Consider the following 24,305-nt stretch of genomic DNA (forward strand, 5'->3'; position numbering starts at 1 on the left):
GTCCAAGTATCAAATGCGCTTGCAGCGTCAGGCGGGCATACAGTGTATAAGATTTAACTATAATTCATGATTTAATGTGTAAATAGTGGAATTATGATTGTGTTCTCCATGTTGAGCTGCTAATAATTTAGATTATTTTATCCCCATGGATGAACGCGATTACCGAGCCAGGGAAGACTGGCTGTTTTTCCTTTGAATTTAAGTTTTCTCTCTTAAGCAAGTTTTTGCTTTATGCAGCTAAAATGTCAGTATATACGTTCATACAGCAATGTCTTAGTATTGTTATGGAACATTATGTTTTACCCACATGTAAACATTTAAGTAAAGTGGCCGTTTCAAACCTCTACAGAGATGTGAAGCACGGTGTAGCAATTAACTACATTACATGATATTAAAAACTGTTGTGTTAAGTCTATATAATATAAACACTAATATTTTAAGAATGGCTGTTTGAGTGTTCCTGCCACAGTGCTGCAGGAAGGATGCGAAGGCGGACGTACTTGCAGGTACAGGACGTTTTTTTAATTAAATAAGTTCATTGTATAATTACAACATTTTTTTTTATTCAAACTGCAATTTTTATTGTAACTGAAACTTCCCTAAATAAATCGATTTTAAATCAAATCGGGACCCTCTGAATCGGAATCAAATCAAACTGGGAAATCAGTGGTGATACCCACCCCTAAAAGACAGTACTCCAACAAAGAACAACATAAAGTAATTTTAATTTAAAACCCTTGATTACATAATAAATGAAATGACATACAAATTAAAGAGTCTCCCAATGCTTTTGTTCTAATAGTGTAACAAAAGAAGTCTTGTAAAAACAGTACATTACTGTTTGATGAGTAAACATGTTTCAAATGCTCACCTGTAGGGTGTCCAGGCCTTTTTCTAGGTAGCTTCCACATTTTTTCGTCTCACCCGTCGAGGCATAGAACTTGCTCCACCAGTCCATGAACTCATCGTCCTAAGCAAAGAAGACAAGGACAATGAAAGACATCAGATCGACAGCTCACAGCTTATGAAGAACAACAAATTACTTTTTTTTATGAATTAGATTGGAGGTGCTATTACAGCACCCCTCCAGACCCACCCCCAAATCAATACTTACCCACTGGATCATCTACGTCCAGCAAGGCAAGTAAAGATAACAATAAGACAATGTACATTTCAAACGGTGATGAGGGATAAAGTGATCAAAGGGCTGCATCTCAAAGAACTAGACTGTTCATCATGCACATGCAGGAGGTTCCAACACAACATCTACACACCAGAGAAATGACCAGTGGAAAGAAAGTTTTTTCCAAAAATGCCACACAGTCCTTTTCACAGCAAACAGTAAAGTAGTGAATGAAAAAAAACTTTGCAGGTGATGAGACTAGATGTTATGATCTCCTGGTTCTGTGAGTAAGTAAGAAAGTAGTGCACTAGGGATCTAGGGACCAACAGACCACCTCAGTTTCTGAATCAGTTTTTTCTGATTTTGCTATTTATTTGTTTGAGTAAAATGAACATTGTTGTTTTATTCTATAAACTACTGGGTATATTGTAATTTAGAGCATTTATTTGCAGAAAATGGGAAATGGCTGAAATAACAAAAAAAAATGCAGAGCTTTCAGACCTCAAATAATGCAAAGAAAACAAGTTCATATTCATATAGCTTTAAGAGTTCAGAAATCAATAATCGGTGGAATAACCCTGATTTTTAATTACAGTTTTCATGCATCTTGGCATGTTCTCCTCCATCAGTCTTACACACTGCTTTTGGATAACTTTATGCCACTCCTGGTGCAAAAATTCAAGCAGTTCAGCTTGGTTTGATGGCTTGTGATCATCCATCTTCCTCTTGATTATATTCCAGAGGCTTTCAATTTGGTAAAATCAAAGAAACATTTTCCAGAGCTGTATTGGTTAATAGACAAAACAATCGATGTCCAATAAAACTCATGACAAAAACATATCTACACATCTTATTTATGAAGAATCTCTTTTATGAAGAGTAAAAGTAATGATCTAAGATCACCTCTCTCACCTCAGCTGTCTGAATTCAAAACTCAGTAAACCTTAACTGATCCTAGATCAGCATTTTTTTTTATCAGCAGTTTGATAAATATGGGTCATAATGTTCAACACATCATACAAGACAAATGTATTCATGGGGGAAAATATCTGATAAATAAAGAAAACAAGCTAATTAACAGCTTGGAAAATAAACGCTAAGAAAACAAGAAACTTAAGGATCTTTCCTGGTATCAGTATGTGTCTTTGCATATTGTGCGGCCACTGTTACAAACACCACTGACTGGTACAGTGGATAACTCCACCTGAACAGCACTGGCCACCATTACACTGCGTTTGCATGACGTGAAGCCTGGAAAGCGTTTGGTGGGAAATTTTCAAAGGGTGGCAGGGCACAGGCGCTTCTCGTACAGACCAACACCACATTTCCAGTTCCACCAAACAAAAGACAAAGGAGCGTTTTTAGCCGGAGACAACACCCTCTGCCAGTGACGCTGCCGCTAAACCAGAAACAAAAGTGCATTTGAACTTCAAACAGAGCCAGGGGAGCCATCGTCCAGAGCTATAGTTAACTCAACACATTATCCAATTGCCTTTGACCTTCAACAGAGACACTGCTGAAATGAGTAATGTGGTGAATATGTGTGTGTGTGTGTGTGTGTGAAAGAGTGAGAAAAAGACAGGATGACCCAACATGGTACAGGATGTGTGTAAATGTTTGTGAGTTTTGTGTGTGTGTGTCCATGCAAGTGGGAGGTTCAGTGTATGTGAGATTTCATCTCACCCCATGCTCTCACACAAACACACACACACACGCACACACTCTCCCCAGCTTCCAGAAGCACGACTCTGGCATGTTCTGCAGGGGGACACTGAATCCAGCATTCTTTTCAATGTTATTTCTCAACTTCAGCAAGGGAGGAAAAACAGTAGTGGGAGAGGAATGCTGGAATCCGTTTCTTTTTTCCTTCTCTGCGGTCAGGGCGCACGGCAGTGTGGCACGTGTTCTGGTGGCCAGACACGGGGCTGGTGGCCATGTGTTAAAGTGCCCTACGTGCCACTGTGGTGCCAGGGAGTGTGTGTGAAGTGAGGCCCTGCATGTTACCTTTTTAAGTGCCGTATTTTCAAATTATTAGGCGCATTATCAATGAACGTCTATTTTCTGGCGTATTTTCATACATAACGCTCACCAGATTATAAGGCGCATTAAGTGACACTAGTAAGGATGCCTACTTTGAAGTGAACATGAGTGTCGCCATGTTTCCTTTCCCTTATGAGGAAGCTGGGGGAAGCACCTAAAGTAAACAAAAAAAACTGTAATTTAAAAAATATATATTTTCTGGATGTTAATCTACACAGATTTCTCCCTTCTGAAAACTCCTGTTTATTTAAGTGAGTAAAGCACTTCCATTTTTTCTTTTAGTAAGCTTAGATTTCCAATATTTAATCTAAGGGTGAGAGTTTTCAGTGAAGATTCCCCAGCACTAAGGCTTGGTGCAGCAGCATTAGCATTAGCCACAAACCGCAGTGCTAGCACTACTAAATGCCGCCCGATAGACTGCGCTAGACTGAGAACGTGTTCCGGTAACCCAGGGCACTAGCAGTTAGCAGCTCGTCCTACGTAGCTTGTTTTAACACGGCAAACATGCAGACTAAAGTCCAATATATTCGCCTCTGAATGGTGAAAGTGCTAGCGCTGCTGTTAAAAGCTAATGCTTATGCTTCTGCACCCAGCCTTAGTGCTGGAGAAACTTTACTCAAACTCTATATATATATATAATGCTGTACTTCAGAGGAGTGGCTTTACTGCTCCTTAAACACCTGACTGGTAAGATTCCTACATAAGGCGCACTGTCGAGTTTTGGGAAAATTAAAGGATTTTAAGAGAGGTTATATTCCTAAAAAACACGGTATGCTCTAGTTTAAAGGTAGGTTGTTGCATAGTGTGTACATGTGTGTGTGTGTGTGTGTGTGTGTGTGTGTGTGTGTGTGTGTGTGTGTGTGTGAATGTGCACTTAAGGTGTGGCATGTGAAGGTGTGGTTTTGTTTGCACCATTCTCAGTACATTTTGAACACTGTTTTGCTGAAAAATGCAGGATATCAGCAGGATATTATATGACAACACTTCCACACTTTAAAAAAGATGCAAAGCATTGTAACTGTTTTGCACTGTAAAATCACACACGTTGCGTTGATTTATTATTTCTTTGTCAAACAATTAGTATTGTATTTATGAAATGGAAGGACCTCAAAAAAGATCTGTGCTGGACTCCACAAACGGGTATCCTTCTTGTAGGTCATTGGTCAGGGGATTTTGGTGCAAAAAAGGTTTTTGGGGGTTCCCCTACCGGCCTGCACATCTACGCAGTGGTGACATGCTGGTTAAATGAGCCTGGCTGTATGGTGTGGAACTGAAGCTTCTATCAAAGCCAGTTAGTCTGAGCAGGCCAGGCTGTGGCCAGTGCCTGAATGGTGCTTTTCATAATGCCGCCATGAGTCTTCTCTCTTTTACCTGACAGTAGGGCATTAGAGAGCAGGGGCGGCCATGTTTCCATCAGTGTCGGTGTATGTGTGTGTGTGTGTGTGTGTTTAGATTAAGTACTTTATTATTTTACGGTCATAGATGTGTATAATGAGGGGCCATGTGTCTGGGACTTAGCAGTGTTATTGCAAACGTTATTGCACCAGAGAGGACAGGAGATTTGTGTGTATGTGTGTGTGTGTGTATGTATGTATATGTGGGCACTCAATAAAATCTATCAATGACTCCTTCCATTGAGGGCTTCACTGTAGTTATGGCTGCTTGCCATCTACACTCTCTCTCTCTCGGGCAGGAGAATAATACTGTAATACTGTACAACACAGGATGGCAGGGCCAGCTTTTGTGCGGCAGCTGTATGCTGGCATGCCCGCTTCATAAGTGGGCATGAAAGGGGCACGCTGCCTAATGTCGATACACGGTGGTCGGAACAGTCGGAGGGAAAACAGAGCCCCTCCAGAAAATCATTCATGCAAAACTTGTTAAAAGTGGCTGGTACTGTTCCCTCTTCCAGAGTTAAAAGCCCTAGAGATGAAAGTGAGAATATGGATGCCACAAAAGAACCACTTTTACTTCTCTAAAGAACCTTTCAATGGTTGGGTTTCAATAGCTGGAACCACAGCAAATACCCTGCTTTGCAATTACCAAGGTGTCCAATTGCCAACGTATAAAGAAAAGGTCAAAGGATGAAACTACTGTCTTCTATCTGTCTGTAACTAATATATGCTACAGACTGATCAGACAGAGATGAGCTTGAGGCATTAGCATTGTTCTCAGGCAGGGATGTCAAACATACAGCCCTGTAAAACTCCTGCTCCAAAGAACCTATTCTAATATCCTATACATCCTATACATTTCGGCGTTACTTTTTTCAGTCACAAGTAATCTAACTAATTGCTCTGTCACTATAACGCCGTTACCATTTCCGACACCTCGTTACTGCACGTTACGTTAGCCACTCAATTAACTTATTTTTTTTTAAATCTTCGCACATACAGACACAGGCGCAAGTCAGCAAGTGCATTGAGGATGTTACTGTCTCCAAAACCATCACATCCCGCCCCAACCAGAAGCCGTGGATGACTGCAGAGGTGCGTGTGCTGCTGAGATCCCGAGACAAGGCCTTTAAGTCAGGGGACAGGGCTGGCCTCCGAACAGCTAGAGCTAAGCTCTCCCGGGGGATCAGAGAGGCAAAGCGCACCTACGCAAAGAAAATCCACGCCCACTTCCAGGACACTACTGACACTCGGCACATGTGGCAGGGTATCCAGACCATCACCAACTACAAGTCACCCTCCCCTGCTTGTAACAGTGATGCCTCCCTTCCAGATGCACTGAACTCCTTCTACGCAAGGTTCGAAGCACAGAACTACACGACAGCAAGGAAGACTACACCTCCTCCAAACGGGAGGTACTGTGCCTGTCCTCAGCTGATGTGCGGAAAACTCTACTCAGAGTCAACCCACGGAAAGCCCCAGGACCAGACAGCATTTCTGGCAGAGTGCTCAGAGGATGTGCAGAACAACTCACGGATGTTCTCACGGACATTTTCAACATCTCTCTGAATACTGCAATCGTGCCGACGTGCTTCAAGACGACCACCATCGTCCCTGTGCCGAAGAAGTCTCAAGTGTCCTGCCTTAATGACTACCGTCCCATTGCACTTACTCCCATCATCATGAAGTGCTTTGAGAAGCTGGTCATGAGGCACATCAAAAACCAGCTCCCGTCCTCACTGGACCCTCTGCAGTTTGCGTATCGTCCAAACAGATCAACAGACGATGCCATCTCTACTGCGCTCCACCTGGCTCTCACCCACCTGGACAACAAAGACTGCTATGTTCGAATGCTGTTCATCGACTTCAGTTCAGCATTCAACACCATCATCCCTCAGCATCTGATCGGAAAACTGAGCTTGCTGGGCCTGAACTCCTCCCTCTGCAACTGGGTTTTAGACTTCCTGACTGAGAGACCACAATCAGTCAGGATTGGAAACAACACCTCCAGCACCACCATACTGAGCACCGGCGCCCCCCAGGGCTGTGTGCTCAGCCCACTGCTGTTCACTCTGCTGACTCATGACTGTACTGCAAAGTACAGCTCAAACCACATCATCAAGTTCGCTGATGACACAACTGTAGTTGGCCTCATCAGCAAGAACGACGAGTCAGCATACAGAGAGGAGGTGCAGTGGCTGACGGACTGGTGCAGAACCAACAACCTATCTCTTAACGTGGATAAAACCAAGGAGATGGTTGTTGACTTCAGGAGAGCTCCAGGTGTCCACCACCCGCTGAACATCAACGGCTCTGCTGTGGAAATTGTGGATAACACCAAGTTCCTCGGTGTCCACATTGCAGAGAACCTCACCTGGTCCCTCAACACCAGCTCCATAACCAAGAAAGCCCAGCAGCGCCTCTACTTCCTGCGGAGACTGAGGAAAGCACATCTCCCACCCCCCATCCTCACCATGTTCTACAGAGGCACTGTAGAAAGCATCCTGAGCACCTGCATTACCGTCTGGTTTGGGAATTGCAACACCTCAGACCTCAAGACCCTACAGCGGATAGTGTGGACAGCTGAGAAAATCATCGGAGTCTCTCTTCCCTCCATCACCGAGATCTACACCACACGCTGCATCCGCAAAGCCACCAGCATTGTGGACGACCCCACCCATCCCTCACACGGACTCTTCGCTCTGATGCCGTCCGGCAGAAGATACAGGAGCATCCGAGCCTCCACTACTAGACTCTGCAACAGCTTCATCCACCAGGCAGTCAGACTTCTCAACGCACAGAGACAGAACTGAACTCCCACCCCACCCACCACTCACCCAACACACTCGCACAAAACTAAACTGTACACCCCCCCCCCCTTTACACTCACAAAGAACTGAACTTCACCCACACACACACCCAGTCAGCACACAGAGGCTGACATGACTTTATTTGCTGCACTCTTAAAAACTATAAACTCTACCTCAGTAACTGCTGTGATTATATATGTTACAGTATGTCACACATCTCTGCACCTTATCCCCACTATACACTTTATTATACCGTATCGGTACTGCACTGTCCTGTCTTTAAATTGTCTCGTCTTTTGTATTTATTGTTATTTAGTGTTATAATTTTATAATTTTATGTTGCACTGTCGTCACTCCTGCACTTTATGTTGTCTATTGCTTGTTGTTCTATGTTGCACCATGGTTCCGGAGGAACGTAATTTCATCACACTGTGTACCTGTACTCAGATGTAATGACAATAAAAGCCTCTTGACTCTTGAAGTGTGTGTGTGCGTTGTGTGTGTAAGTCACAAGGGAGGGGAGGATGAGATAACCGCCTAAGCAATGATTGTTGTCTTTGCTGTCGGGGGGTGGGGGGTTGGTGGTTATGGGGGCGAGTAACACAAAAGTAACGCAATAGTTACTTTTACTGGTAACTAGTTACTTTTATAGTGAAGTAACTCAGTTAGTAACTCAGTTACTTTTTTGGAGAAGTAACTAGTAACTATAACTAATTTATATATTTTTTAAGTAACGTGCCCAACACGGCTTACATGTCATGAGTTTTCGCAACCCTCCACCTTCCAGTCTTGTCCCTTAAACTCTCTTAACTTTCCTTCCTGACTCTACCTATAGGAAAGGGGGGATTTGCTCCCTACAATGATTTGAAGCTGTCCAAACTCCAGCCCAAAGTTCTCTTAGAGCACTTTTCCACCAAAAGAACTGCCCACGTTCTGTTTGGGCTTATGAGAACCGTGGTGCTCTTTAGCAAACCAGCCCGCCTTTCCACCAGTTTTACTGGAACCGTTAAAAAATGTCACATCATATGTCTTTAACGGAGGGCGTTGCACAGTGGTGGTGAACAAAAGCAACAAGTTTCTCCTTCCTATGCTCTCCTCAAGTTTCTTCTGAAACTCCGGATAACACCAAATAGATAATAAATTCTGCATTTCCTCAGCAGACCACTGTTGAGTGCTGTGCACTTTTGGTTATCGCCAAATGGTTAAAAATTACGTTTCCACGTTGGTGGAAAAGCCCTATTTTTTTCCCTTTCTCATCTTTCTCTTCCTAAATAGCCTTAAGCTGATAGCCTGTTCTGAACTAGCAAATCAATAAATACTGCACATAATTGGTGGTATTTACTTATTGGTGGTATTTTATCGACTTCATTAACACAGATTTCTGTGATGTATCGTAGAAGACAGTATAGTAATATGATCGTTATTAAGATACTATTGTATCGTAAGATGCCCTGGGATTCCCTCCTCTAGTAGATACAGAGAAACAGTGTGGCACTTTAATGTTTAACAGTGATCAATAAAGTATAAAATCCTATAGGATTGTGCCTGAATCAAACCGAGGGCTCGAATACACTTCAGGCCAGTTTAGGTCAAAGTAGAATAACACAAGAAGGCAGCACAGAGTTCAGCCTTAAATGGATTTGAGGTAAATCTACAGACCTTTTAATGTAAAGAATGTTTTGAATACACTGTACAGGCATTCCAGATGTTTTGACTGACAAGTGACTGAAGAACATAAACAAACAATTTTGAAAATGGCCTCTGGAATCTGCGACAGAGGTCGGTAAAAAAAATTGGTTGGGTGCCCTGGCACAGGTTAAATTCCAGACATGAAACATTATCTCCCAGTCTTGTTTTTTTTTTACTTAATCTGCCATACTTTTTCTGTATGTTGGAAACATGCAGTACATTGGATTTGGGTTTGGGCATTGGGTCTCCGCGTAGCTCTTTCAGCATGTAGTCAGAAACCATATATAATACAGTTATATAAAGGGTCTTTTAAAGCATATTTTCCAGCTTCGATTGGAGCCAACTGGAGAGTAAGCATATGAAAGAGCTAAAAATACAAAAAAAAAAAAGAAGATAAAATGAACACACTGGTCTGAGTTATATACTAAGTCAAGACTAGAAGCATTTTTCACTATAACCGAGGCGGGTCGTTTAAATAACCTTTAGCATACTTGCACAGACGGAAGGAAATTCAGCCACGAACCAACATTCCGTTTTATGAGCAACCACAATTTTGGCCCTTTTCTTGCCCTTAAACTTCTAAAGTTGTTTTGGATGTCAACTATAAAGGCGAATAATGGAAAAATCATTATAATGCTTTTTGCCTTGAGGAATGTCTGGAGGCTTGGCTTGTTCGGGGTCAGCAGTGTTTTGCGTTCCGTAATGACTGCATCATGGTAAGATGGGCTTCTGTATTTGACAGTCATCATAAAGCAGTATTAAGTGATCGTGACGCCCGCTGGCATCGGATTTAAGGAATATAAAGTAAGACTGGCCACATCAGATGCTAAAAAATAGAAAGAAAAAATTTATATGAATACCACAGAAATAGTTAATCTAATCAGTTATTCTCTGTCTTATTATTCATCGCATTAGTGGTGTACTGTTGTGCATCACAGGACACACGTTTCACCAACTGATCTATCATAAGTACATTCAGTTGGTCTGCAAGTCATGGCTACAGTCAAGGCCAGAGTCTCTGAAAAACACAGAGTTTATATGCACACCATGCATATATTAGCCTGCATTGTCATGTTCAAAGCATTATGTCACTCAGTTAATACACAGTTAACAGTTTTGGCATCCTGGGCATCCGTTAAGGCTTTAGCTGGGTTTGAAGACCATTAAGTAGTCAATCAGTACAATTTGGTGGCTTAACCAAAAATAAAGCATCAGGTCATGTAGACACTGTGTACTCTGTCCACAAGGTTCAATTATTTAATTGCCTAAGTCATGCTAATTATTAATATGACCCAATCCCAATTAACAGGAGACTTTTTTTTTGTTTTGTAAAAATGTATCTAAATGGATTTTCACACATAACTCAAACTGCATGATGACGGTATGTACAAAACATGCAGGTTAATTCTAGAGCTGGGAAATATGGTAAAAATATAATATCAAGATATTTGAAGATGATACACATATTGAAGGTGATTTGAGAAAAAAATGCATAAGGAAAAGCAGAGAAGCTTAAAAACTACTACAATTGTTTTTTTTACGCACAGTACATATTTTTATTTTTTACTGCAGAAAATCCAATTAAACAGAGAACTTTACACTTTCTGTATTAAAAAAAATTGAAAGCTGGTTCAGTATTCTTTAAGCCCTCATGACATGCTTAACCTCTGTATGCTTCAAAAAGCATATTGTCACTATGATAAGAACATCGATTATAATATGCCCACCTATATTCCATTCCCTTAAAAGACAGAAAGGAGCAGAGATGTTGAGCTGCCCATGCTTTTCTACAGTCACTCAGTTCATGCTGATGGCTTCACACAAATGTCTTCCAGGACTAATATAAACTTGTACATCTCAGCAAAATAGCACTTAAAGAAGTATGAACTAGGGATGCAGCAGATTTTTGTTTTTTTGGCAACTAAAATGATTTCAGATGAAAATGGTAAAAAAATAAAAAATAAATAAAAAGTGTTCACGTTCAGCGTTCAGAGAAATAAGTGTAAAAAACAATAAAAATTTGACTAAACAATGGCTAGTTGAGTTTACTTATGCTGGGTAAGTAATACTGATATTCTAAGCTTCATAACTCAAAATCAGAATAATGTACATTACACACACATACACTACCATATGCTGCTAACTATCTAAGTAATCCAGCTCAGCAGAAATCCCTCTATTCAAAGCTTCTGAACTCAGGTTCACAGAGGAAGACCATCAGGAAACTGTGAAGGCACCTTATCTAACCAGCGTGGTACACTCAACCTGTCATCAAGTGTGAGTGAGGAATCCAGCACAGAAATCCAGCTAAAATCTATTTGTTTCTAATTAAATCAAGACCAATCAATACACTGCCTTGATTGGTGTGTTGCTCTCAGCAGGGAATCAGCTCTCATAATGCAAACTGCGATTTGACCTCCTCTCTCAAAGGGCAACAAGTCAGTACAAGAGTACAAGAGTACAAGAGTACAAGAGTGGAATCCCTGAGCTCATGTAAAGTCTATAGCTTAAAAATTTCCTTAGTGGAAAACCGACTGAACGCACCAAACATACCCCTTCATCTGTTTCTGGCTTTTCTGTACTGTGGGGATATACACCGGGAATCTTTTAACAGCCTTATTTACTTTGGCTGTGGTCAGAAAGAAAATGTAGGGGTTTTGATCATCTGGTTTGAATATTTTCTAATAAAATAAATATCTTTGTTTGCAGAAAAAGAAACCTCCAAGTCTTGGCTTGGGGAGACACTGAGGGCTACACTTGGAGTGTGATATAAACACGCGCTCGTATCAAAAGTGCTTGCGCAGAGCAGGGCTGACCTGGATCAGAAACAGTAGTGAGGAATATCAGCAAAGCTCTGATGCAATGAAGAACTGGGTCATGTGACCACAATAGCTCACTACATTTTCAGTTTCTACTTTTTTTTTTTGCAGTAAGAAACTGAAGGTTGGTCAGAAGTGCAGATACCCTGGTCGTGGTCATAATAAAACTAAAACAATTATTACAGAATTTTAGAGTTTTAAATTTTAGATTATAATTTGTGTCTAAACTTTTTTTTTTTAACCTATTTAGTTTTGATGGAGAATATAACTGTGCTGGAGACCGCAGTATTCTGGAAGCCTTTGAAAGGACAATTATTTAACTATATTTATGAGGTTTATATTAATGGTTACTGTCTAGAAAACTCCCCCCAAAACTCTGAATTAAATAACCACCATCCAATAGATTTCATAACTGTCCCACATTAAGAAGTGGAATTAAAATAAGCATATATAATATATATAATATATATATAAGCATGTATACACCACCACCTTTATAAGTTGTGAGGTGTTAGCTTGTAAGTGATATAAATAGTGGGTTAATAGATTATCTCAGTTGGTTACTGGTGCTGCTAAATGGTTGCTATGGTGTCCCAGTTGGTTGCTACGGTTTGCTAAGTGGACTCTAGAGGAGTGCTATAGCGTGGCATGGTGATTGCTAAGGTATTTCAGGCAGGTTCCCATGTTTTGTCTTCTGTTTTGCTAAAATGACAGTAGGTGGTTTCTAGGCAGTTACTATAGTATCCATGGGGGTTGCTAAGGTGGTTGCTCAGGTTATATCAAGTTCATGCTGTTGTACACCAGTTGCATTTAGGCCATCTTTCTGCTATGTGAGAAAAGTGCTTCCAATCAAAACGCTATAACCAAACAAAACACTCAGAAAAATCTTTAAAAAAAAACTACAAATACACAGCAGAAATTCAGCATTAGTATAAACAATGAAAAACAATCATATTTTTTGTTTTTATAGCTCTGCAATGTGAAACCATAATAAGAGACTGTTCATTTTGCACTACACGCATGCATGCATACATGCAGCACACTTTAAACATGCACGCATGCAGGACTGCACAAAAGAAGAAAAATCAGCTTTATTTCACCATTATTCAAGCCCAGTCAGAAAAAGGCAACACAATATTTGTATATACTTAACTTCCTGCCATTATTTTATTACTATAAGTACAAATTATTAAAAAGGCAATAAGGTCAAAATTAAACAGTATTAGACATTAGCATTTAGGTTTTTTTTTCTATGTATCACTTTAATTTAAAAAAATAAAAACAAATAAAAAAAATAATATATGAAGTTTTAATTTGTATATCAGAGAGAGCTGCTGCATTCTTGTGACTCTGAACACTGATGATTTATGATAACTCATGCTAACCTTATACTATTGTCATGGCTCTCATGGTTGTAGATAGTTAAATATGAAGTAATTCAGCTAAATATCAAGTGTCTCTTGCATTACAGAGTTTAGAGTTAAGCATAATACATGAATTTATATCTGAGGGCAGAAGGAAGATGTTGAGACAAAGACAGAAGGGGTAACAGGTGGATTAGGTTAAAAAAAACAAGAGAGGAAATCAGAAATCAGATGTGATCAGATCATTTTATACGTACTTGTAGGCTGGAGCGAGAAGGCGAGATGTTAATAATAGCAGAACTGGTGCCGTCTGTGAGCTATAAACCAGAGGCATGGGGTTTAGTAGATCAGAAGTCAGAGTCAAAACCCTAGACATGTTGAGGAAACCACTGCTCCACGTTCACAGGAAGATCTGCAGTGGCATAACTACTGGCAGAGCACACAGTGATGTCTTTATTGTACTCTGTACACGCTTAAAAAAAGTCAGCCGAATAAGTTTAAGATTTGTTAAATCAACACAAATCTTTATTTCTTGCATTACTCACAGTCAAGAAAACTTTTTAAGAATGTTAAGCATCTAAAACTAATTACTATGGGTTAAATGTCATTAAAACACAGAAAAAATCTGTTTTATTGTTCTTAAGCAGCAGAGCCCAACAGTGTAATTATGCCACTGCTGATCTACAGTACTTTCCCACATAAAACACAAATCAGACGCAAACAAATAGCAACTGTGCTCTAATATGTTAAAAAATATATATATTACACAGTACTTTAAGTAGAGAATGTTTGCTCCCAAGCATAACAAATTGCATCACAACAAACCATGTGAAAAATGGTTTTCTCTGCTTATTGGTCAGTTCTCTCTGGGGAGGGCCCAAGAAAGTAAATACAGGAAAAAGGCCCTGTGTTCTGGGGTATTGCATTTTCTGTGAAGTTTCACATAAATCAATAGCAGAAATGGCATTTGTTCACATACTGGATCTCCACCAAGGTCAGTGATGGGGCCAGGAGAAACCAGAGAACAAAACCTTCATTCTTCCCAGTTGGACTCCCTATACAGGGCCCACATGAACATGTTATCTGGACACCCTTAGTGCGGTTTATTTGAACAGGTGTAAATACAGCAAATACAGTAACCAAAACTACAGTAACCAAAACAGCTGAGCCATCTATCAGATGTAGAATATAACCTGGTATCAAAAAATACTCAAATAATTACCACAGCTATGAACAAATGCCATTTCTGCTATTGATTTATGTGAAACTTCACAGAAAATGCAATACCCCAGAACACAGGGCCTTTTTCCTGTATTTACTTTCTTGCTCTCTCCCCAGAGAGAACTGACCAATAAACACAAGCATTCTCCTGGCCCCACCAAGGTCAGTGATGGGGCCAGGATAGGTTAAACAAGGGACCATCTTGGTTTAATACTCCACATGTGGCCTAAATGGAACCCATTTGAAATTAACATGAGATGTAACAATGAGGTCCATTTAGGCCATTTTCACACCAGCACTATTTGGTCCAGTTTATTTGTGTGAAAACAGTAGTCACGCTCAGAGCGGATTAAAATGCTTGTGTTGGGAACATGATCAGGTCTTGATCAGACCCAGATTTCAAATATACTCCATTTATTTGAGCTAAACTGCTGATAATGTGCAGTTTAATCTGATGTATTAGCTAGATAACGCTAATTACCACAGCTATAAGCAAACGCTGTGTCTGTTCCATGCTGTTTACATGCTGTTCCTGTGCTGTGTTCACTGCTTACAGGCGCGCGGCTCAGCGTTTTAGCGTTCTTCATTTTCTTGCTCCACCTCTGACCAATCAGAGGACAGAGTGTGCTTGCGTGATTTGTTGGTGTGTATTTTGGTGCGTTTAGGTTTATGCCTGTGTGAAACCAAACCAAAAAGAGGGAGAAAACGCTTCAAGTAAACAAACCCATCAACTGATTCGGATCTGAGAAACCAAGTACAGGTGTGAAAACGCCCTTAGGAAGCCCAACTGGTCCCAGAAACAACACACATCTAGAACCACTCAACCTGGTCCTGGCAACCTAGAACTCGCCTAGTCCCACATCCCACCCATATTAAGGCCCATATTAGCTTGTTGGCCGGGCAAAAAAGTGCAGTTGAAAAACCAATGGCAGAACAAAAACGTGTGACTTGTCCTGGTGTGCCCAAATTTGTGCATAAAACTCTCAAAAGTGTCTTCACCTAAGAAAAGCATCTTAGGAAAGTTGAAATTCAGACGTTAAAGAGAATGTATTAACCATGGCTGAAGAGAAATAGGATGGTATCCAGTTTGCAGCAGGCTGAAGAAAGTTCACAGACAAAAGCTCAGTAGAGAGTGTGAATGAGGCACAGATGGCATCCTCAAGTATTCCAATTCCAGTCTTCTGAGCTCAGGCAAGACTGTACTTTCACCATATGTATAAATCATTAAGCATGCAGGACCCAAGAAATGTCATTCCTTGATGAAGAATGTGACAGTCGCTGTTCTATGATGAGGTTTAAGAATGTGCCTCGTTCAATAATAACTCTAACAGATGGAGAAGGGGAAGAAACTGTGTGGATAGCTAATGCAACAATGTAAGTGCTAAGGCTAATTAGAGACAGACACCACGCATACACGCTGCACTATAGTACCCTTTAACACTAAATCAAACCATTGTTATCCTTGGGAGTATGTATGCGTATAAGTGCCAAACCCATCATAAATTAGTATCCACGAAATCCATCTTCTGAAATAAACAATGGGAAAATAATGAAACCCTGAAGACCACTCACTCGAGGGAGTCGTGGAAATCCAGAGGAAAAAAAAGTACTTCTTCACTGCAAAAGACAACAACAGTAGTGCCTCTTTGTGCACTGTATGCAATAAAGCATTCAAACAACAAGATTTAAGATTTTACATAATTCAATTTCAAAAGTCACTTAATCACAATCAGCTTTAAAACACTCTTTACAAGGGAAACAGAAACCCAGTCAAGAGCTCGTTATTCTGGAGACAGAGAGCATGTTGCATTCTCAATGTTTCCTCACTTTAACATTTAACGTCAAAGAAAACGTAGAATGGAATTAAGTAGAGGTGTAAGATAATATCAATACACAACCTTATGTTTTGCAGTACTGTATTAATTCCCAAATACACTTAAGCAGATTTAAATAAAACTCTAAACCCAATAAAAAAGTTAAGAAAACTATATATCAAAATATTAAGGCTACTTACTGCACTACATTTTTGAGTTTTGAGACCAACTCAGTCTTTTAAGTGCCAACCAGAAATCTTTAACCCAGATCATATGTATTAAAACTTCAAATATTAAATCTCACCAACTTAAAAATGTAATTTGTGTCTTTTGTTGGCCTGATTTAAATTTCACAAAATGTATATTGCAAGTTTTGCTGACCATCCTTTAGGACCAACTAAAAAAATAAGTTGCGCCAATAAAATGTTTTACATGAATTAAAATCATTTAGTTGGTGCAACTCTATACTTTTGTTAATTTAACATAGCAACTGGGTAATTGGAATTAATGACTATCACATATCCACCTTATTGTCAGTTATGTAAAACTATTGCAATTAATGCAAATGTAACCAGACTGACTTGGCAACACAGAATATAGTAACCTGCTCTTACGAGCTTCAACACTGAGGTCAGGCAGTTACTATTATATAACAAACATGCAAATTCCAAGAGAAGGCAGCTTGTGGAGAATGCTTACACACTGATGGTGAGTGAGAGGTGGAAGGACACGCCCAATATGCAAATAGTGTGATTAATATTGCTCCATAGACCCCGATCGAATAAAGGGTCAAACTGAGCATGTGCAGAGTAGTTGGCATGGCCTCGACTAGGGTTAACTACAATAAGTAACTTTTGCCAAAACAGATTATTTATTTGGACCAACTTTTAACAAGAAACTTAATAAAGTAATTTGGGATGATTAGTTTGCTATATTTTAGGGTGCAATTCAGTATTTCTCATTCAGCTGACTTAAAAATCACATTAAGCAAAACATTTTTTAGTTTTGTTTTTTACAGTGTGGTTTCTGGGCTATATGTAGGGATTCTATGTTTCACACACAAATCAGAGAAGCCTACAGACAATATACACATCACAACATATCTATCTAGTGTTATTATTAGGCCTGTCAACGATAAAGTGTTATCACATGCAATACATTTGGAATCAGTAACGCGTTATTATTTTTTAACATAAAATAATTATTATAACACCCCTGTCCAACGAATGACTGAAATGCATCGTGGTGCACGCAGTGCGCCACCACAAGTGCCTCCACACGGCAACCAACGTGCTGCTTGTCAACCTGCTGCTTGTGGACCTGCTATGCTGCATCAACTCATGATTTCTTTATTTCAGCGCCCCTTCATTGGCTTTCTCTGCCCTCAAACATGCAACTATAAACACCACTTATTTAGATATAATTGTGTTTTACATTTCTTACATTCATTCGACTTTATCGTTTGACACCACTATTATTATATATATATAAGAAAGTAATGTAGCTCACTAATGTTCTTTCTTTTTCTTTGTCTCTGTGTCTTCAAAAGTGCCCAAACACAACAGATTATTAGTTTACTTATTAAATATCATCACAGTCCACATGTAAATGATCTTTTTATCCTTTTGCAGTGATAGAGCGAGACGAGAGGGGGGCAATTAAAAAATTTCAACCTATAATTACTGCATTTTCGGTTTAAATATACAATAGACTATCAATTTTCAAGATTTCTGAGATGTAAACTGTTTTGTAGTCTTTCAAAAACTTGAGTGAATTTTTTTAATCTTTTTAAAATCTGATCTTCACTCAATTAAGAATTAAGTCACTCTGATATGTGGTCCTAGTCTGGATAAGTATCCATTCACTGCAAAATTGTCCTACATGTAAATAATGATGGTACACATCGGTTTCTTCATCGTTTCATCTTTAAACCCGACCTATTTATCGCAGTGTTGTATTCATTGTCTTTGTCTTCTGATCCTACTGCTCTGATTTTGCTCTGAGCCTTCTTAAAACTTGTATTTTAGAATGCAATATATATTGCATATATATATTTCATTTTATGGCTATGTCACGGCAGTGAATCATCCTCATCCTTCCAGGTTCCATGCCACTACACACCAACCCAATATATCCAGCGCCAAATCAATTAGACCGTGCGGTATGCCTAGAAAGCTAATCCTTCTGACAGAAATACTCACACACCAATCCCAGGCTATCATCATAATCACTCCTCAATCATAGTCAGATGGTGCGGGCAACAAGACACTGCATGGAGGAGAAAAAAAAATGCTTGAGCAGCATCGCAGCTTCGCTCAAGGTTGTGTCACTCACTCAGAATGCTCTGAAACCATGTGAAATGAAGTTAGCACTGTACCGCAGATGTTAAACTGAGGTTATGTGGTAGGTATCAGACATCAGAAACGACCCAAAGCGCCCAATAAACACAACTGTCACAGTCCACCTCCATCCAGCTTCTATCAGCCCTCTAAATGAGAGATGACTGCTTTGGTCGCACAGTCACAAGTTAATCAGACAGTGGAGAAAGCCACGCTGGATTAGACTGGATTTATTGGTACATTCTAGAGCAGGACCTGGTTGCAGAGGTCTGTCAGCAAGTGCTCCCTTTTCCCCTAGAGTCGACCCCGAGCTGGGGGGAGTTGGGAGGGTTCCTGTGGCGCCTGTGGTGAGCAGGCAGGAGTGGGGGGGGGGGGGGGGGGGGGGAGACACAGTTGCCCACGACAACGACTCGCCACATCAGAGGGAGGCCCGAACCCTCGCAGCGCCTTCTTCAGTGTAGTGCCAGGGAATTATATATACAACAACAGAGGCAGAAAAAACAGAGCTTTACGCAGGCACTCTGAGGAACAGTTAATTAGGACCAGGCCCATTTGTTTGCTGTTGTCCTCTAGCATGGGCCAGTTTAGGCATTAGGAGCCTGACAGCGTGCATGCATACCCTCGCCACCTCCACATAGGGGCTCCAAATAAATCCACCAATCAGCAGCATGTGTAGAAACCAAACACCACCAGGTACAGGGGTTGGACAATGAAACTAAAACACCTGGAAATAGGAGAGTTGAGGTGCACGTTGAATTCTGCTGTCATTTGGGCAACCGTGGTTTTAAGTTTTTTGGATACAATCCGGGTTAGCACCCGAACATCCCTTTCAGACAGCTTCCTCTTGCGTCCACAGTTAATCCTGTTGGATGTGGTTCATTCTTCTTGGTGGTATGCTGACATTACCCTGGATACCGTGGCTCTTGATGCATCACAAATACTTGCTGTCTCGGTCACACAATCTGTCCTCTTTTGAACTCTGGTACGTCACCCATAATGTTGTGTGCATTGCAATATTTTGAGCAAAACTGTGCTCTTACCCTGCTAATTGAACCTTCACACTCTGCTCTTACTGGTGCAATGTGCAATTAATGAAGACTGGCCACCAGGCTGCTTCAATTTAGCCATGAAACCTCCCACACTAAAATGACAGGTGCTTCAATTTCTTTGTCCAACCCCTGTACTTTTGCAATGGCTTGCAAAATTATTCATACCCCTTGAACTTTTCCATATTTTGTCACATTACATTAATATATTTCATTGTAAATTATTGAAATGTGAAAGACCAACAAAAAGTGGTATACAATTGTGAAAAGTGGAAAGAAAATGATACATGATTGAAAACATTATTTACAAATAAAAAACGAAAAAGTTTCTGAGTGCAATCAATTACATTCAAAAGTTGCCGTATGACTGCTTAGGACTAAAAAGAGTCCACCTGCGCATGATCTAACCTCAGTACAAATACAGCTGCTCCGTGACGGCCTCAGAGGTTGTTTAAGAGAATATTGGAGAGTAAACAGCATAATGAATTCCAAAGAACACACCAGACAGGTCGGGAATAAGGTTGGGGAGAAGTTTAAAGCAGGCTTAGGCTATAAGAAGATTTCCCAATCTTTGAACATCTCACGGAGCACTGCTCAATCCATTATCTGGAAATGGAAAGAGAATGGCACAACTGTAAACCTACCATGACAAGGCCGTGCACCTAAACTTACAGGCTAAACAAGGAGAGCACTGATCAGAGATGCAGCCAAGGGGCCAATGGTGACTCTGGATGAAATGCAGAGATCCAATGCACTAGGGAGCTTAGCCCAAACAGCATCATAAAGTCCAAAGAATAGTTTGCCAGAAGCCATGTTGGGGACACAGTTAACACCTGGAACAAGGTGCTTTCATCAGATGAGACCAAAATTGAACTTTTTGGCCAAAATGCAAAACGTTATAGCGGCAGAGAATTAACATTGCACATCAATCTGAACACACCATCCCCACTGTAAAACATGGTGGTGGCAGCATCATGCTCTGGGGCTGCTTCTCTTCAGCAGGGACAGGGAAGTTGATCAGAGTTGATGGGATGATGGATAGAGCGGAATACAGGGCAATCTTGGAGGAAAACCTGTTGGAGTCTGCAAAATACTTGAGACTTTGGCAAAGGTTCACCTTCCAGCAGGACAACGACCCTAAAAAAGCCAGGGCTACAATGCAAAGGTTTAAAAGAAAACATATTCATGTTTTAGAATGGCCCAGTCAAAACCCAATCGAGAAACTGCTAAAGCTCTCGATCTAATCTGACTGAGCTGCAGCTTTTTTGCAAAGAAGAATGGGCAAAACCTTTCAGTCACTAGATGCCCTGGTGGAGACATACCCTAAAAAAGTTTCAGCAGTAATTGCAGCAAAAGGTGGTTCCACATAGTATTGAGTTTTTTTTAATAGTAAAAAAATGTTTTAAAATCACGCATAATTTCCTTTCCACTTCACAATTGTATACAACTTTGTGTTGGTCTTTTACATTACATTTTATTGAAATATATCGATGTTTGTGGTTGTAATGTGACAAAATATGGAAAAGTTCATTGCACGCCACTGTATATTCAGTAGGTTTCCCTCAAGTCCCCTCTCAGGAAGCTCCTCAAAGCCCCTCGACATGGGCACCAGCTTTTACCACCCTGTTACTGAAGTACGTTCCTTAACTCAGTCAAAACCACGGCAAATCTACAAAGCCACCAAAGGTGTGTTAACTTTTCCCTCAAGATGTTGTCTTTGGCCTCATCAAAACCTGCACTGAGTGACAAACATGGCCCTCTTTACCAGAGAGCTTTTTTTTTTTTTCACAGGAATTCCAGATCCCAGTTTGAGGTTCTTAGCTCAAGCCAAGGCTTGGAGTCTTTGGGGAGATGATGGGGCTCAAGTTTCTTTTAATGCACTAGGGAGCGAAGCCCAGCTCTCTGTGCTGCTCTCTGCCCTCAAAGTATAAAGCAGAAGGAATTCATAGATGTGGAAATAATTCTGAGTGCTTTTCGGAGAGCTTTTTGTGTCTTTCGGGCCTCTGTTCTGGTGTTTGCCTGCTTTAACTTTGTACATCCAAATTTGGGCTGGACATGACCCTCAACACTGATTTATAGAATGTGACAGAGCATAAAGTCCTCTTATGAACTGTCAGTCAGAAACCATCAGTCCAACACAAAAAGAAACATCAAAACCAAACTTCCAAACAGCAGCAGTTCCTATTATCCTAGTAAAATGTGCTGTACAACAAAGCAAAAGACATTTTTGTTCTTGCTCAGCAAATCAACATCCAAAGACCTAAGGCAGTGGCATTATCATAATCATTAAAAAGCTCCCTCTGAGAAAATGCAAGCCAACATCTCAGGCCTTCCTCAGACCAAGAGGCTCCAAAGAGTAGCTTAGCGAAGCGGGATAATATTTTGCTCTCTGGCTTTTTTGGCCTTCCCGTATTTCCTGACAGGCATGCGTTCGGACCACTCATGATTCCACTTCAACGCCAAGAGCCCTATGAGCCCACAATCCAGGGATTTGTCTTGAGTTTCTTGGGATCTTGAGATAGATAGACCCCCTGAAGCCATGTCAGACTTTGACCTGACAACTGACCTGACAAAAGCAATGCTTCTGTTAGCGGATAGAAGTCAGGCTGTTTTGTGACTGACCTAAAACAGGCGAATTATGTAGACTTTCTTAAGCAAGCACTAATAAGCATATGATAAGTATTCCCAATGGAAGATCTAAGTATATGATGAATCCATATTGATTAGGTCATTTAGTTAAACACAATTAATGAATAAACACACACACACACTTACGGATATGTATATTTTCTAGCAATAGTTTCCAATTAAAATAATAATAATTATTATAACACCACACACAGTTTATTTATCTTACAGTGACAAACATTGAGGAATGTTTGTTGAGAAATCCAGTCTATGCATTTTGCCTAAGAAATGTCTAAAGTACATTCACATTATAAGTCAAATTATTATTATTATTATTTTTTTTTTCCAGATCTCGAGGGTTTATATTCGTGAATGTAAGTGAGTTGTATCTATCTGTATCGGTATCTTTATGTATGTGAAACACTAAGCACATGTCAACAGGAAACCGATGAACATGTTTAATTCCACCTGGCAGGCTGAAGTGACTTCAATCAGATTCTTTAAGGCTATGTGGACATGTCAAATCTGATCTTTTCTAACCAGATTTAAAGGACAAATCTGGTGTGAAATGGACTTTGGGTGCAGTGAAACATGATAACGAGTAAGAACTTTTGTCAAATAGCCCACCTCCATTCACCCCAGCATTCCAAAATACAGCGCTTTTAGCCAATGCTCCCAACTGGATTTCACTGCAAGCGATAGGGGCATACTGCTGCCCATGCAAAGAAATGGCTATTTTTACACCATTACCAATCTCAATGTAGCTCCACACTTTATTGGTAGAATTCTGAAGGTCTTAACCTTTAAAACAAGGCACTGAGAACTTTGATAACTGTTTATAAACACAGTACCTTCAGCTAGGGCTGAACGATTAATTGCGTTTGCGATAATCTCGCGATATTTTAAAACGCGATTCTCTAACCGCACTGGCTGCGATTTGACTGGTCACGTGACTTGGGAGCGAGCCAAGCCGAGGACGAGCGGAGCATACCCGAGCAGAAGGCAGGGAGGTGGAGAAGTGAAGCCAACACAGCGCACTTTAGGGCGTTTTCACACCAGCACTATTTGGTCCGGTTAAAATGAACTCTGGTCCGTTTGTAACTTTAGTGCGGTTCGATTGAGCAGGTGTACAAACAGTAATCGCACTGGGGTGCAGATCAAAAGAACCGGACCGAGACCAGCTAGAGGAGGTGGTCTCGGTCCAGTACCAAACGAACTCTGGAGCTGTTCGCTTGTGGTGAGAACATGATCCGGTCTCGATCGGATCCAGCTATTAAATATAAGCCATTTATTTGAGCTAAACTGCTAAAAAAGCAAGCATAGTTTAAACTAATATATTAGCCAGATAACGCTAATTACCACAGCTGTGAACATCAACACTGTGTCCATGCACGCGCTGCATTCACTGCTCTGTTTATTATGTATAAATCTGCGCTGCATTCACTGCTCACAGCCGCGTAACTCTGTTTATTATGTATAAATCTGCGCTGCGCGCAGAAACACTGTGTTTGAAAGTGCAGTGTTTCAGCGTTCAGTGTTAAAGCACAGATATTTGCACTGGAACACAATCTTCTCACTGTATTTACTTTTTTCGTATATTTATATTTAATGTACTCCCGTGTCAGACAGCTCTGACCAATCAGAGGACACAGGCTGCTCGCGTGGTTTATTGATGCGCATTTTGGTGCGTTTACATTTATGCCTGTGGGAAACCAGACCGAACAGAGCGAGAAAACGCTCCAAGTAAACGAACTCATTAGAAACAAACTACAGGTGTGAAAACACCCTTGTTGCACAATGGCTTCAGGCTCGAAGGAACATCAGTTGTGTAGAATTACTTTGGCTTTAAAAAAGAAGATGCTGCTCAACGTCAGGTACTGTGCTAAACGTGCCTTGCTACTGTTGCTACGACGCGAGGTAACACTACAAACCTTTTTCAGCATTTAAAAAAACACCACAAAGCCTCGTGTGGTATTTGCAAGGCTAAAATGCCAACGACCAGTGCTGCATCTTCAAAT

The 24,305-nt window shown here is 40.5% G+C and overlaps 1 protein-coding gene across 4 annotated transcripts in view; it reads right to left on the bottom strand.

The window, feature by feature from the left end:
- dysf (dysferlin, limb girdle muscular dystrophy 2B (autosomal recessive)) overlaps positions 1–24,305 on the bottom strand; it is a 152,696-nt gene that overhangs the window by 36,504 nt on the left and 91,887 nt on the right. For all 4 annotated transcript variants that reach the window (XM_049482168.1, XM_049482167.1, XM_049482166.1 and 1 more), the window contains exon 41: positions 872–970. In XM_049482168.1, coding sequence (XP_049338125.1) covers positions 872–970 — 99 coding nt within the window. The remainder of the gene's footprint in view (positions 1–871; positions 971–24,305) is intronic.

Source organism: Astyanax mexicanus, chromosome 8 (genome assembly GCF_023375975.1).
Source record: "Astyanax mexicanus isolate ESR-SI-001 chromosome 8, AstMex3_surface, whole genome shotgun sequence".
NCBI classification, from domain to species: Eukaryota; Metazoa; Chordata; class Actinopteri; order Characiformes; family Acestrorhamphidae; genus Astyanax; species Astyanax mexicanus.